The sequence below is a fragment of the Aulonocara sp. 'chitande type north' Nkhata Bay genome, linkage group LG19, assembly GCF_057382095.1.
Source record: "Aulonocara sp. 'chitande type north' Nkhata Bay isolate Kocher_YH1m ecotype deep benthic linkage group LG19, A_spYH_male_GT1.1, whole genome shotgun sequence".
Classification (NCBI taxonomy): domain Eukaryota; kingdom Metazoa; phylum Chordata; class Actinopteri; order Cichliformes; family Cichlidae; genus Aulonocara; species Aulonocara sp. 'chitande type north' Nkhata Bay.
The window spans coordinates 26,638,185-26,653,304 of NC_141362.1; the positions used below are offsets into that span (position 1 = coordinate 26,638,185).

The 15,120-nt window shown below is 42.0% G+C and overlaps 1 protein-coding gene across 1 annotated transcript; it reads right to left on the reverse strand.

Moving 5' to 3' along the window:
- Positions 1-702: 702 nt before the first annotated feature.
- On the reverse strand, positions 703-10,161 carry grhl3 (grainyhead-like transcription factor 3). The gene is made up of 15 exons (XM_086275387.1): positions 10,022-10,161; positions 8,296-8,464; positions 8,118-8,176; positions 7,018-7,282; positions 6,664-6,903; positions 5,874-5,985; positions 5,666-5,760; positions 5,001-5,159; positions 4,835-4,904; positions 4,605-4,726; positions 3,713-3,738; positions 3,508-3,593; positions 3,317-3,402; positions 3,041-3,105; positions 703-1,720 (listed from the first exon to the last, which is right to left on the reverse strand). Exons 1-15 carry the CDS (start codon positions 10,036-10,038, stop codon positions 1,603-1,605), a joined length of 1,689 nt encoding a protein of 562 aa, XP_086131513.1. The 5' UTR covers positions 10,039-10,161; the 3' UTR covers positions 703-1,602.
- Positions 10,162-15,120: the final 4,959 nt, after the last annotated feature.

Below are 15,120 nucleotides of genomic sequence, written 5' to 3' on the forward strand. Positions count from 1 at the left end.
ACGCTTTTCTTTGCAAGCTCCTTTGACTACGATGACCTGGATGACTGAGAACCTTCACAGACACATTGTGGCAATGTGTTAACACACACCTGAATCTTCTGGACCAGCAAACCACCAAAACATCTGCTTTTACAAAGGTTCTCACACTTCCTGATGATCAATTAAAACAAAGCAGCACCTAGCTGCTACTTAACCCCTTAATTCCTATGGAGGCAATTAGACAGTACTTCATTTTTTTTTACAGGACTGCAAAGTCTTGTGAAAACTTTGTTTTTCAATGCTTTTCACTTTTATTGACACCTCTCACAATGTCTCATGCAAATATACTATTTTCTGCACATTTTGTCTGTTGGAGTCTGAATAACACACACACACACACACACACACACACACACACACACACACACACACACACGCACACACACACACACACACACACACACACACACACACACACACACACACCTATTTAACATTTATGCTTTCAGAATATGAGAGGACCAATCAGTTTCATGCTTTTGTTTGATGTGTAGAGAGAGCAATCAGCTCTTTCTGAATTTTCCAATATGCACTTAATCTCCTAGGCTAATTGTAATTATTCACACCTCCTCTACACAAGTGGTATCTTTTGTTTTTCCCACTGCTAATTTATCTCTTTTTTATTTCAGTTAGAGCTGTAAAAACAGAAACAGACCCCAAACCTCTTATGCATTTTCTTTATTTTCATACAAAAGGGCCAATGCTTGACCAATATAACCTGATTGTAAAATTATGAAATAACGCAGGGATACATGCACGCTTTGAAATGATGCATAATGTATAAAGAAACAAACAAGTTTTTACACATGCATATACATGCACACAGTGAAAGTCCTCTGGCTGGGTTGAGGGTGTTTTTGAAGTGTTTCCAGAAAAAAAAAATTTGTGATATCACCATACAGTCAGGAAATGTCCACAATTTAGGGGCTAAATGATGACCAATACTAACTCATGTGTGGTTTTAAGGGTGGAAATGTCTGACTTTAGGTTCTGAATGCAACCCAGTGTTGGGTGATCTCGGTTGTGAAACTAACAGGAACCTAGAGGAGGATACTTTTGGCAGTAAAAAAAAATAGTGACAGCAGACTGAGAGTAAGAAAAAAACGCACCATTGTGTTTTTATAGAAGAAATGATGAGTACATCGCAAGCAGCTAGAATAGTAACCTATAAAAATGCTTAAAAAATGCTGTGCACAAATCATGCACGGAGCTCTTTCAATAAAAATGAAATACATAGCAGTTTATGGAAACTGGTATTCTATATGTACACAGATAGCTCATACAACACTGTCTTCTTAAAACCTATTTACATTAAATACATAAAGGGCCGCTGAGCATTATTGCTCTGACGTTAACACAATCACAAGAACGGGGAAGAAGAATGATATGTACAACATTTTAGGCAGAAGTAAAAAACTGGGGTGCTGCTTTCACTTCAGTTTTCTTCTCGCTTTTTGGAAGTCCACATCCTACATTCTGTCTGCTCAGGCAGTGCTTCAAGAAATTGATCAAACTGGCATCTTTATTTCTTCATCCTTCAGCAGAGTGGGTGGCTGATTCTTCTCATACTTCAACAAGGGTAACCTGGAACTGACCGTTGCCCAACTCGGAAACCTCGATGAGGAATGCTGACTGGTTGGTGTAGTGTTGGATGATGTTGTCATCCATGTTGACAAAGATCCTGTTGGGGAGACAAACAAAAAGACAGGGTTACTCCGGGGACTGTGGAGAAACAAGGTGCAAAACCATTAACCTATTTAGAGAAAATCATATTCGTCTCTAAAACTGCGGTGTTCAAACAGCCTAATAATGTGTTCAGTGTACTCAACCTTTCACCCTGGTGTGACACAAACAGGTTGCCAGGGTTAAAGACAACATGTCTTTTGTTTGGAAGAAGATCTCAAGTGAAAGACATAGAGGCGGTATATCTCCTGCATCAGTAGGAGTTAAAAATCAGGTCACCCTGTTCTTCCGCCTCCTCCTCCTCTGCAGCACTAACACTAGCCTTTAAGGCTGTAATGACTGAACTAACCACTGGCCCGTGCATTCTGCCTGCAGGGACAGGATTGATTGAAGACAAGAGCAATAGACAGGGAGGGAACTGCAGGGAGAATGTAACCCAACCTGTTAGTTTAGCTGCTCCCCCTGCAGTGATTGCTTCCAGCAAGCAGCAGGAAAATTACCCAAAGGTGTTTCAGCTACTGACAGTAAGTCTCAAAAAGAAAAAGCACAGACTATCAACAGTTTGTCAGCCACATAGAAATTCTGCTAATTATTCTTTCGCGGCTAGTTGTAAACCCTTCCTATCTAAAATAACAAGCATCCGTATTCATCGTGGAAAAAGCGCAGCTACCTGTATGACCTTTCGCCATTGAGCTGAAAGACGCGTGACAATTGTAAACCTGACAGACAGCCTTCAGCTAGCGAGTGGAAACATCCAAAGCCTTTATCATATCAGGAATTTCGTCTTTCAATGCCGCTTTCTGATGTTCCAAAGAGATAATGTTATGAAAACATAAATAAGTACAGCCATTGCCAGTGACTCAACAGCAGGACTTAAAAAAATCTTTTCATCTTCTTTCAGTCATATAGTTTTCCTTTAGAAGAGCTGCAATTAAAACATTCCAGGGCCGAGCCAACTAACCTACCCGCCCGGTTTGTCAACAAGCGCTTCCTTAAGGGAAGATAAGATTAAAACAACAAAATAAGCCCAAAATCAATGCAAATCATGGCGACAGGTGCACTTGGTGAGACTAACTAGTCATCCATCTGTCTGCAACACAGGAGCCTGTCTGAGATATCACAGGGTGAGAGGTAGGGTATCAGCAACCTCGGAAAGGTTGGAGGGCCAAGACAACCATTCACTTTCACTATGGTTAATTCCTCAAAAAATGTTTGGATTGGAAAAGAAAGCTTCTTAGTGCCACCAATGATCTCTGTTGTTTTTGGTAATTTGTAAAATCACAGTGCAATAGTCATAACAAAAGAACAGGACGCTCACCCTCTCCTGCATTTTTTGTAGATTTTCCCGATGGTTTCTTTTTGCAGGCCGTACTTTTCTGAAATCTGAGGAAAGTAAAGGAACGAGAAGACTGTTAGCATGATCTGATGAAAGAAATATGATATTCACTTTTGGCAAAAAGGTATGGTACAAATGTTCCAGTGAATACAGAAGTAAACAGGTGAAGGTGCTTTTGATCCCCACCTCAGGAAACTCAAGTCAGAGGACTCTGGAATGTGTTTTTGTGTGTCTTTAAAGCAATCATGTGATACTTACAGCTTCTCGCAAGCCCGACAGCGTTGGCGAGTTGAGCATGAGGGCATCAAACACCTCTTCAGAGTTTGTCCTCACGTACAGAAGAACTAATATAAACCAAGAAAAAACATTTTTTAACACCAAAGAGGACACTTTTTTTCAATTTTGATTTAACTTAGATTTTTTTATGAGACTTGCATGTTTCTATCTACCTCTCTGTGCATCTTCTTTGCGAGCTTGTTTGTTGGTTGGGGAGCTCGTCTGCTCTCTGTCTGGATACAGCCTCTTCAGAGAACTCCTGGAAGCGCAAACATTTGCATTAGACAAAAGCGGCCACTTAGCTTCTGTTTGAAAATGCTGACTGTGATGGCTAAATGTTATGTTTTTTTGTGCATGTGTGTGCGTAACTATGCTTACCTTTCCGCTTCGTCCATGGGAGTGGCCTATAGAGACAGGGAAACCGAGAGGAGACCAGAGATCTGATTAGACGCTTCTCTACTGATAAAGGCATTGCCTAATGTCCCACCTTCCCAGAGCTGTCTATGCTTAACACTTTAAAAGAAAAGGAATGTTATCATCATTTTAGTGCTGCATTTCCCATAACCTCTAACGGAGCAGCGGAAGTGTGGACACTGATGGAGAGACACTGATAGCACCATCCTACGCTTAATCATACTGTTAAATCAAAGATATTTTCTGCTTTAGCTATGCAATACAAAACTGTGATGCGTCACATTGTTAAGCAATTTTGCAACTTCCTGTTCTTTATTTTTCTTTTGTGTTAGCCACTGAAAATCAGGACTAGCTGTATAATGGACCTAACAGCAATGACATCTAACCCATGAACCCTCTTATTATTGATCCGAACATATTGCATGCTCCTCTAGGCTTCCTGGCGTGGGAAAAATGTCCTGTCTGAACAGCACTCTCACCACACTACTAATGCAAGTGTATCTGAGTAGAAGAAACAGAGGATATGAGGGTGTCTTGCCGCATAAAAGGTGTGAGTGCTGTCTCACCAGGTGCGTGCGTGCATGTGTTTCTGTGAAAGCGCTCATAGCTTAATCTCGGTGTCAGCAGCTGTAGCTGCTTGTACTTGTGTCTGGTTTCGACTCCAATTAGCTCATCGGATCTCAGGCCTGTGTTTCACCTCACTTTCTCTGGCACCACTATCCCCCCACCCTCCCACTTTTCCCACCGCATACTTTCCCACAGTTTTTTTTTTCTCCCCTGCCTTGCTCGTGCCTGCCCTATTGCCTGCAAGGATATGGATGGGTGGGGGTAGCACTGTTGTTAAATGAGGACCTACCATGCGCTGTAAGCTGGACAGGTGTGTCTCTGGAATAAAGAGAACTGGCTGGGTGGTGTGGTCATCCAGGGTCTGGAAGAAGGTGCACTCGTTGCCTATGGAGCTACTTACTAAAGATTTAGCTGCAAACAAAGGAGGACAATGAGGGATGTTAGATTGGACTTTCACAGATAGCATATTAAAAAAGGTCCTATAAAGGTTGTGCTGCCATTTCCAGTGCTAACTGTTACCATCATTAGTGTTCTTTCCTCGCCTCTTGGATCTCTTCCTCTCCTCGTCTCTCATCTTCCTCTCTGCACCCTGACGACACACAGTTACACCATTAGATAAGTCATTCTGACTCAATTAACGCATGTTTGCTCGTATAAGAAGATGAATGGAATGGAAGCGAGTTACCTTATCACAGAAAATCTTGACCTGGAGAGCAGCTCTCTGTATCATTTGGCCGTTTCCTGAGCTTAAGTCGTAAGTGTCGATCTGAAGGTTCAGGGGCAGGCCTTTCACTCCTTTCTGAGAGGAGAAATCTGTGCTCAGGGAATTGATCCCAATGTACACCTGGAGGAAAAGAGAAATGATTATTATATGTATACATCACTATGGTGTCGGGCAGCTTTTACTGATGTTTTTCATTTGTTGCTCATGTGTCCCAGTAGGATCATAATGACATGTTTCGTAGACAGATTTCTTTTTTTCTGGCCTTTACACATTCTCCCTGTGATCATATATACTAGAGACAGTTCCCTGCCTTCCTGCTCCGTGCCGTTTGCAGTAGGTTCGCCCCACCCCAGCGCCTTTGGGCCACAGAGAAGCTCGCATAAGCTGTCGTGTCTTTAGCCGGTTGTTGTGACAAGAGCCTTAGGGCCAAACACATTTCTGGGATTCCTCCACTCCCACCACAGCCACTCCTTTTCTCCTTCACCTACCTGTTCTACCTTTCCACTATTTTCCTCTAAAACTTCCACCTGTTCTTTTATTTTCATAGAACTGGCCTTACAGTCAGAGGTGTCTGTGCATTCTTGTGTGATAGTGATGTGGGTGCATCTTTGTGCCGGTCTGTTTACCTTGGCCTCCTCGCTGGGGTTCCACACAAAAGAGAGAGCATTGAAGGCCACTTCTTCAACATTGCTAACATTGCTGAACACTTCCTTGTAGTCCGCTGTTAAAAAACAAAGAGAAACGGTTTTTTAACAGCGGTATGAAAGGCACAACAGAAAGTGGAGTATTTTTTTTGTAACTTTTTTGGTAACTTTCCATGTGCAAAGAACATACCGATGTCAATGACCCTCTGCTTGACAGTTGGCTGGCGTCCGTGCCAGTGATTCCAGAAGCGCAGCTGCATTTCTGGGCTCTTGTCATTCTCAAACACGGCCATCACCACTGTCTGAAGTGGAGAAAGGAAGGTGACAAAAAGAGCAGGAAAATTAGATTCATTTGTCTAGCTGGTACGTATTTCTTTACACCTGCACGCATATCTAAGAATTCTCCTTCATCGCACGTCATCCATCACTCCAAATCCTTCCTTTCTCCCAAATTGTCACCAGTTATTTGTGTTGAGCTAGCATGTGTTTTTGTGTATTCTTATCCTCCGATTCGTTTGACAAAGAAAACGGCTGTAAACCGCACCACACCTTCCTCTCTCCTTGTCCACTCCTTTTTTGCTTTCTGTTCTGCTTGTGTCACATCAGACAAATGTAGCTGAGGTGAGCTGTACTGCGCTCTGGCCTCATTGCCCTGAGGTAGGAATAAATTATAAAGGGCAGGATGCTGTCATTTTAAATGCACCAACTTGGTGTGCAGGGTGTCAGCAGGGTATTAGTCATTAAAGGAACTGTCTCCAAGGGAGGGACAGATATTTGGGAAGGGTTGCCTTGTTGGCACGCAAAGAATTCAGGTGTTATTTGGCTTGATGGAAAAAACAAAATGCCCGAAGGGAAGGATGTAACAATAGTCATCTTTTTTTTTTTACATAAGACACACACAGAAAACAAAACAAATCTTGGAGAATAACTTAGAACAAAAGCAGTCCTTGCTTTCCTGATGATGTGTCACGATGACTCACCTTGACTTTGGTGGCAGTAATGCAGGTGCTGCTTTCCACCCCATGGAGAGTGATGGGGTAGAATTGTCCCTTGTTCAGATACACCATGGGGAGCTCGCTGGGCTTGTGAGAAGAAGCTGCAGGAGCCCCAAGAGAAAACTGGAACTCACTCCTGGATCTCTCAGATGGGGAACTGGTGTAGGAGCGGGAGTAGACTGGGCTGGAATGGTTTTCAGGGAAGGGGTTGCTGTAGGGAAGATTCTGATAGCCACACAGAGATATATGGATTAGTGAAGGAAAAAAAGAAACAGCACAGAGCTTTTAAAACTATATGGGAGACAGGGCTTTAACTTTAAATTATGGTACTAAGTTTACCTCAGTGCTGGGGTCAGGGAAAGCAGTGTTCTCTGGCCACTTTTGCAGCAATTCAAAAAAGTTGCTGAGCTCCTGTTTGTCATAAGTATTTTCCACAACACTGGTCAGCGAGGTGTATGTTTCTGAGGTGGCGGGAACGGAAATCTGCGGGATCTGCTTAGATCCCAAAACATTGCTGGGCTGGATGGGAAGGTTCTCAGAGAGAATCTTCATGGCGATAGCGGACGTGTCCAGTGGAGAAATCTCATTGGTCTGGTGCAGATTCCTGGCAGGATGGGGAAGTTGGGGGGGGGAAGATTAGCTATAACAGAAAATCCACCTTGTTGATGTCATCATGACTCAGGTAACAACACATCAAGGAAACAAACATAGTTGAAGTGACTGGCTATTGTGTGCCCTTAACCGTTACAGAAGCTTAAAGGCTGCCAGAGTAAACGTACAACGGTCAGTAAAAGCACCTCTTGCGTCTCAACACACACACGGCTACTGCAAACTTGTAGAAAGGCCCGGTTTGACTCTGGGCGGGAACTGTTTGTCTCTTAATCCAGTTTTTTCCCCCTCTTCTCTGTGTTTGAGTTTCTCGGATAAAAATGTTTGAGGGAACAACACTGAGCCCCAACAATGGCCTTTCTCACATACCTAACAAGGAGTAGGAATATAAAGACCAAAATGAGAAAAAACAGCTACCTGTCCTCCTGTTGTGAAACTCTTTAAGAAAGGCAGAGAGGATGATCAAGGAAGGGTAGATGAATGGAAGAGCTTGAGAGGAAGACAACAATCCCTCTGACTGTGTTTGACTAGAGGATTACCCACTCATCAGTTTACGGCCTCCTAAAGCCCTGCCTTTCTCTTTCTGTATTATTACTCGAATAACTTCAGTTCAGTGACAACTGATTGAGTATCTGAGTCATGCTACCTGTCACAGAAATGACAAAAAAAAAATGGACTGAAATAACTATTTAAAGCTGTGCGGTGAAGAGTGACATGACTATGACTATGAATGACTATAGATACATGGAAACAATGTCAGAGGCATGACTGGTTTGTGAAGCGTGAGTGAAAGTGTGTGTGTGGGAGCAGCTGCAGAAACTCTGTCTTACCTCTCTGGTACTTTGCACACGTTGCCTGTGCGGCTGCAGGCAGCGTTCACTTTTGGGGTCTGGAAAAATAGGAAAAAGGGGGAAATGCAATAAGTGTCAGGAAATTAAAATGAATCTTTAGGTTTACTCAAGATGAACTACTTTGGTTTAACACAACTAGTGCTTATACATTATTTACCTTGCACTGTTCATAAAACATCGAGAGGGCTGTTAGCTCTTCGGGCAATCTGGATTTTGAGGGGTTCGGCTCAGTTATGGAGTTATCCAGATAAGACCAGGAGTCCATGGCGTAGTTTGAGTAATTGTTATAGCTGAAGTTCTCGCTCTGAAAGACCAGTCCCAGAGTCCTACAACAGGCCAGAAAGGGTTTAGATTAGCAGGGTGACTTTCAAATTAAAATATACACTGAAACAACTTTAAATATCAAACTATAACTATTTAGTTTTAAAGTCCTAATTAATAGCAGACCCACTATGTTTCCGATCGCTTAGCCATCAGGATTTGACATTTACCATGGCCCTGGAGCACTGCACATACTTGTCCTGTAGCCTGTAGGGTTTCGATTGCAAAAGCACCGTGCTGAGTAACATCTCTCAGACGTAGCGGTGTCAAAAAGGCTTAAAAAGCCAGGGGCCACCCATAAACATGCACACACACACACGCATAGAGTTTTTTGGTTTCCAGTGTTGTGAAAGAAAGAGAAACTACATTTGTGAGTCCTATATAAACTCTCATATTTGCTCAGATCTTAAAAGAGATGACAAGATTTTCTTGCTCAGTAAACAGAAACCCACAGCTGTCACAGAGGTGAGCTCTGGTTTTTCATTTCACTTGGAAACACACACACACAGAGAGCCTGGGGTTCTGGGGATTGTATTTGTTTGTAGAGACTCACATCGACACTGAATTGTTAACATCAGAACTGTTAGGATAAGCCCCCTTTGGAGTTTGTCTTAAACGGCTAATGAACAAATAGCTGCAGTGTAACCTAGATAAACAGTTAATCAAATGTGATGACATGAGGCAAAGACCACAGGTGTGAACAGCCGCAACAGAACTAACGCTTAGGGAGAAATCCCACGACTTCTCACACGCATTAATGGATGACTGCTGATTAATGCAATTCAGCCCAGTATCTGTAAAGCTAAAAATACATTACATACATATGAGCATGGAAAACTGCGTACCTCAAAATCTTTGGTTGCCAGATTAGAGCCTCAGTTTATACTAGTGTCCTTTCAAATTTTAGCTATGCCACAAATCCTTAAGCAAAGCCGGTACACCTGTTCAGAGGTGCACCTGTCTCACACTCAGCAGCAGCCTCCCAAAACAACAAACACAAGTTATTCTCTGCGTATTTCCCCCAAAACAAGCCGACAGCGCTGGTTTTAACTTTGGTCCATAGGAGGGGGGCGGGGGGGGGGGGGGGGGGGGGGTGTCTCGTGTCTTGGGTTTCACCATTACGTAATTCAATGCAGCGCATGCTGTCATTACCCCTTGTCTCCAACACCTCAAGAAGAGGTTCTTATTTTCTGCGCTCCTTTTGTGCTCTGTGGCCCCCTAGGTTAGTGACAGCGCAAGTAGAAGCAGACCCACTACAGCAGAAAACACCAACTTTGTGTGTGCCTATCACAGCTTGTGTGTGTGATAAATTTATCACACACACAAGCTGTGATAGGCACATTTTCTCCTGAAAAACGCTCCCTTTCACATGGGGTACCATTGACAAAGAAGAACGGGGGATTCCAGGCTGGAATCTTAAATAACCCATTCACTGTGTTATACCAAGTCCAAACTAAAAATGTTTTTGTCTTGTGGAAAGACAAAAAAATACCTAATGGGAAAAAAAACTTGCAGTTACAATAGCTAAAAAACACCTAAAACAAAACCCTTGAAGAACTTACTCAGTCTCTTTGGTCATGTCTTCAGTCCAAGTCAGCTTGAATAGGCTCCTTTAATCTCCACTCTTCAGTTTTCGTAGGGGATTCTCTTCTTCTTCAGTCTAACAGGGAAGAGCTGTGAAACGCAGATGAGTCAAGTGTTGTGATTCTCTCTGAAGAGGACCCAGATTTATTTCATGCCCGGACAAAGTTTCCTCTCCCCTCTGATTGGCTGAGAGGTGTGGAACAGGTGTGTGATAGGACAGGTGAAGAGGGGAAGGTGTAGATCTCTTCCCAAATTGGAAAGAAACCATGACTGTGAATGTGTAAACCCGGAGTTCACTTTGCATGACAATCCATGGCAGGAGAGCTTTGAATCTCATTAACATTTTGGATTAAAAAGAAAAGAAAAGGGGAGACTGGTGATCCCAGAGGTGTGAAATGTTTGGTAATGACTCTGAGAAAGGCAGCAGAGGTCAGGAACTCAGCTTTAAGATGTTAATAGTTTTTCAGTATCATTGCTCACTCTCACCCCTTCATTATTATTTCACTGAAAGGTTTTGGTTTCTTTACTTTTTAAAAGCTACATTGCATTTATAAATGCGTTATTGCAGAGAGCAGAAGAATCCTGAGATTTAAAACTTCAAAAGAAATCTTTCATTTGTTCCATTGTTTTTATAATGATCTGAAGTGTTTTGAATTTTCAGAGCAAACTATAGATTTTTCTTTCAAGAATATAATGAAAAAATGAGAATAACAGAATAAATGAGCAAATGATGACCAAGACACATACGGAGAGGAAAAAAAACTTTAAATAAACAACAATGAGCCCTGAGATAGGCTCTAGATGTAAGTTTTAGGGCCACAGTTAGGAAAGTGGATGGATGGATGGATGGATTAAAAAAATGCAATCACCTGAATCTGTTGGACTCAGGACTGTCTGGGCAACTTTTTATGCTTTGCATTTGGAGGGAGGATCTACATCTGAAGAAAGAAACATGGAAATGATGAGAAAGAGCTTCTACTTTGGTTAGAATCTCTTTCACAATAACCCTGTGCAAGAGTTTTTTAAGAGTAAGATGCAAACTCCCTAACCAAAGCTCACACATCGTGCTACCAGGAGTCATATAGGCGCTTGTCGCTAAGGGATTTTATCTGTAGCTCAGAATCTGCCGAGCCTTTTACACGAACACACAGAGCGAAAGCTAGAAAAAGCAAGGATGATTATATGTACCTGTTTATCTGTTCATCCACGTGTGAGCCCCTCTTGTGGGACACCTGAGGGAATCTGGCGTGGTAACACACAAGGGTGCGTGCTGTGCAGTCTGCCCACACACTCATGCACACCCTCACTGGATAAGAAACACACGCATACATGCAGAAAGCCCTGAGGCAAATTGGCTCTGAATCAAAAGAGAAAAAGAAAGAAGTCTGTGAGTATGACGCATCTTTTATTACTCCAAAGTAAATATGACCTAAAACGTCAGCCGCATACAAAAAACCCTGTAATTTAAATGAAAGCCAGTTATAAAGTAATAATAACGCATGAACATGGGGATAAGAAGTTTACAGACACGCCACGGTAACATGGAAGTGGATCTTTTCTCACAAAGCAATTATCAACTCTTCTCGTTGAAGGTGTGAACTATTTCTCCAAGTTTCTCTCTCTCACCCTGTCTTTCTTATGCTCTCTCTGTTTACCCTCCATTAGAGCTGCAAAATTAGCATATCAAAATGCTTGGCTCCTTTATCCTTGCCTTACTCTCACTCTGCCACTCTCACCTCTTCTTTCTGCCTTTTTATCTTATGTGTTTACCTGACATCAATCCTTCTGCCAATGCAGCGCCCTCCCACCCCCACACACACCCCAGTGTTCAGCAAGTCTACTGAGCAATCAATCAATTTCCTGAATATCAGGCGTGATCATCTTTAGGAAAGAAAGTGCATCTTTGTGCAAACTCTATTTGAAAGTAAGGTCTTCTGTTTATTGTTGGACTTCTTGTCAAATGTAGCAGTGCTCCCCAAACCCCCCAAAAGATCTCTTCCAATCTGACAATGCAGGGAATTGGAAGATGGATGGCGGTGTCAAGATGTTCAACGGCCTGCCTCGAAACTTATCCGTAGAGTAAGAAACCAACAAGCGCCGGGCTGCTTTGCTGTGCTGTGTGACAGCTTGTGTGGATGTGAATGCAAGCATGCAGCCATGCATGCTAGCACACAAACAGACGTCAGCACCAGCTCTACGCACCACTGCTGCTGAGAAGGATCATTCTCAACACCTCTCTCCCACCATAAATCTCTCTTTCTCCTTTCCCAATCTCCTACTTACTCTTCCTTTCACCTCATGTTCCTACTTCTCCTTTCCCTTGTGATCGTTTGACCAGTGAGTCTTATCTGTTTCTGCCACTTAAGGACTTTGTGGCCACGACTAAACCCCTTCACGCAACGATCACGCACACCCACAGTGATAAACCAAAGTGAAGAAGTCATGCAGAGAGAACAAAGTAATGAAAATAGCAGCCCTTTTGTCCTGTGGCTGATCCTTCTCATTAACTCCACACTATACATATCTCCCCATCTCTTTCTCTTTCTGTATCTCTTCATCTGCCCTAATGCCTAGTCTGTCATGTAGGAATGTGTGTCGAGGATTGAGAGATATATGCCTCTGGCGTGATACTGTCTACTGACTTCTTCATACTGGGAAATCTGCCCTTATGCTAAGACTGTGCACCTGTTACTGCAAGGGCCCATCATGTTTTCTGCAACTGCAAGGAGTTCCCATTTCTGCTGCTTCTTTTTAAGCACCAGTTTTCTGCTGTTACCTGCTGTGTTCTCATAAATATTCAATTTCTCAGTATTGCTGAAAAAAAATCCAGTCATACAAAGCATTGTCAGGCACAACTGATTCCATCTTAAGCATTCAACATTATGAGTGAAGGTTTTCAAGGTTTTGTCATTTTTATGTTTAGGATTGTGAAAATGAAGCAGGATTGTGTTTATGGCAGAATAGTAAGAGATTGCGACACAACCTTAAACATTATTACTTTGGAAAAATTAAAGCAGGAAATCTAACAAATTATTTTATAATGTTGAAGATGCACATGTAATTACTTTTATATGACATTTTGATCTCCTTTGCACTCCACTGTCATTTTCTGAGTGTGTCTGGAGCCTTAAATTGCTAGTATGATTTATTAAAGTGCCTTTAAAACACATCAGCTGCACTGAGAGGATTTTACTGTGAAATATCTTGTGTCGTATACTGTGCATACTAATAAATTATATATTTCCACATTTCTCTTGGCAAAGCAGCTGCACAAACACACATGCATGCAGGATATGGGTTAGACACCTAACCAGCTTTGACAGCAAGGATATTTGGCTCAGCTGACTTTGCTATGTCCACACAATAGAAGTTATAAAGAAATTCAAGCAAAAACAAGGTACTTTATACCACACTATGAACCGATGTGTACAATCACAACCATGCATGCATAGCATGGCCAAAGGAAAATGTAGCTACAGTTATAAAAAGCCAAAATTATCCTCCTCAGATGGCATAGGGTACTAAACTAGAGAGACATTTTCTCATGTGCAGAAGTGGATTAATGAACTCACCACTCACACTGAGACATTTAGGGTCACTGACTGTGAGCGCAGAGTATCATCAACATTTTCCGTTTGCTCGACAATTTTCAACTGAGCTCATGCTTTAAAACTAGCTGATAAATGGCCACTGTAGCTCCTCTTTCATAGAATAAAATAGAATAAACCTTTATTATCCTACAAATGAGAAATTTTGGTGTTACACAGCTCTTATAGCAAGGGAGATATAAACACAAGTAGTCCTATACGCACAAGCAACTCAAATTCGAACATATAAAAATATGCAGAAAATATACAGAGATATATACACAAGTGTGGGTGTGTGTGTTTGAATGATGCGAATGAAATATACAGTGTACAAAGATGTTTCAAATAAGTAGCAGCAATTAAAGAACATATGATATATCGATTAAACAGGTGATGAGTAGGATAACCATGTTAAACTGTGTTATAGTCTGACAGCTGCTGGTAAGAATGACCTGCAGTAGCGCTCCTTCCTACACTGTGGGTGTAAAAGTCTACTGCTGAACGAGCTGCTCAGTGCTCATACAGTCTCATGCAGGGGGTGGGAGGTGTTGTCCATGATGGATGTTAGCTTAGACAACATCCTCTCCTCCCGAGCCTGCTGATGGACTTCAGCAGACAATCAAGGACAGAGCTTGCCCCCTTGACCAGTTTGTTAAGTTTCTCCCATCCCTCTTTGCCTTTTCACCACTCCAGCAGACCACAGCATAAAAGATAGCCACCATAGAACATCCTTAAAAGAGTCCTGCTCACCCCAAAGGATCTCAGCCGCCGTAGCAGTGAAGACGACTTTGACTCTTTTTGTAAAGTGCATTTGTATTCGTGGACCAATCCAGTTTGTTATTGAGGTGAACACCCAGGTATTTGTACTCCTCCACTATTTCAAACCCTGGATGTTCACTGGTGTAATAGGGAGTGACTTCTTGCTTCTAGGCTTGCTGCAGATGCGCTTAGCTGAATAATGAACATGAGATTAGTTACTGCAATAATCATCAATAATCACTTATGTGGGTATTTAACTTTTTTTTAAATAGCAAATAGCAAAACTGTTCACTTAACAACTCAAAACACACATTAGAAAAAAAGACAAACTGTCAGCATCAACCACCCCTGTGCAGGCAGGTACTCACATTAACTCCAGTGGTACTTTATCTGAGTGCTCCATTTTCTGTTAATTGACTGTTTCACTCCACTAAGCTTGATAGACAACTACTACAATTTATTACTGTGCTCATCTGAAAGCTGTACTCTAGGTTCTGGTCATTTCTTTGAGCCTTGAAAACAAACCAAAAGAAAAACCAAAAGAAAAACCTACTAGATAAGATAAGATAAGATAAGATAAAACTTTATTAATCCCTCTGGTGGGTTCCTCTGGGAAATTCGGTTTCCAAAAAGCACAGCACCGACAGAAGTTACAGAGTTACAGAATATTATATTTATATATATATATACACACACACACACACACACACACACACACACACACACACACA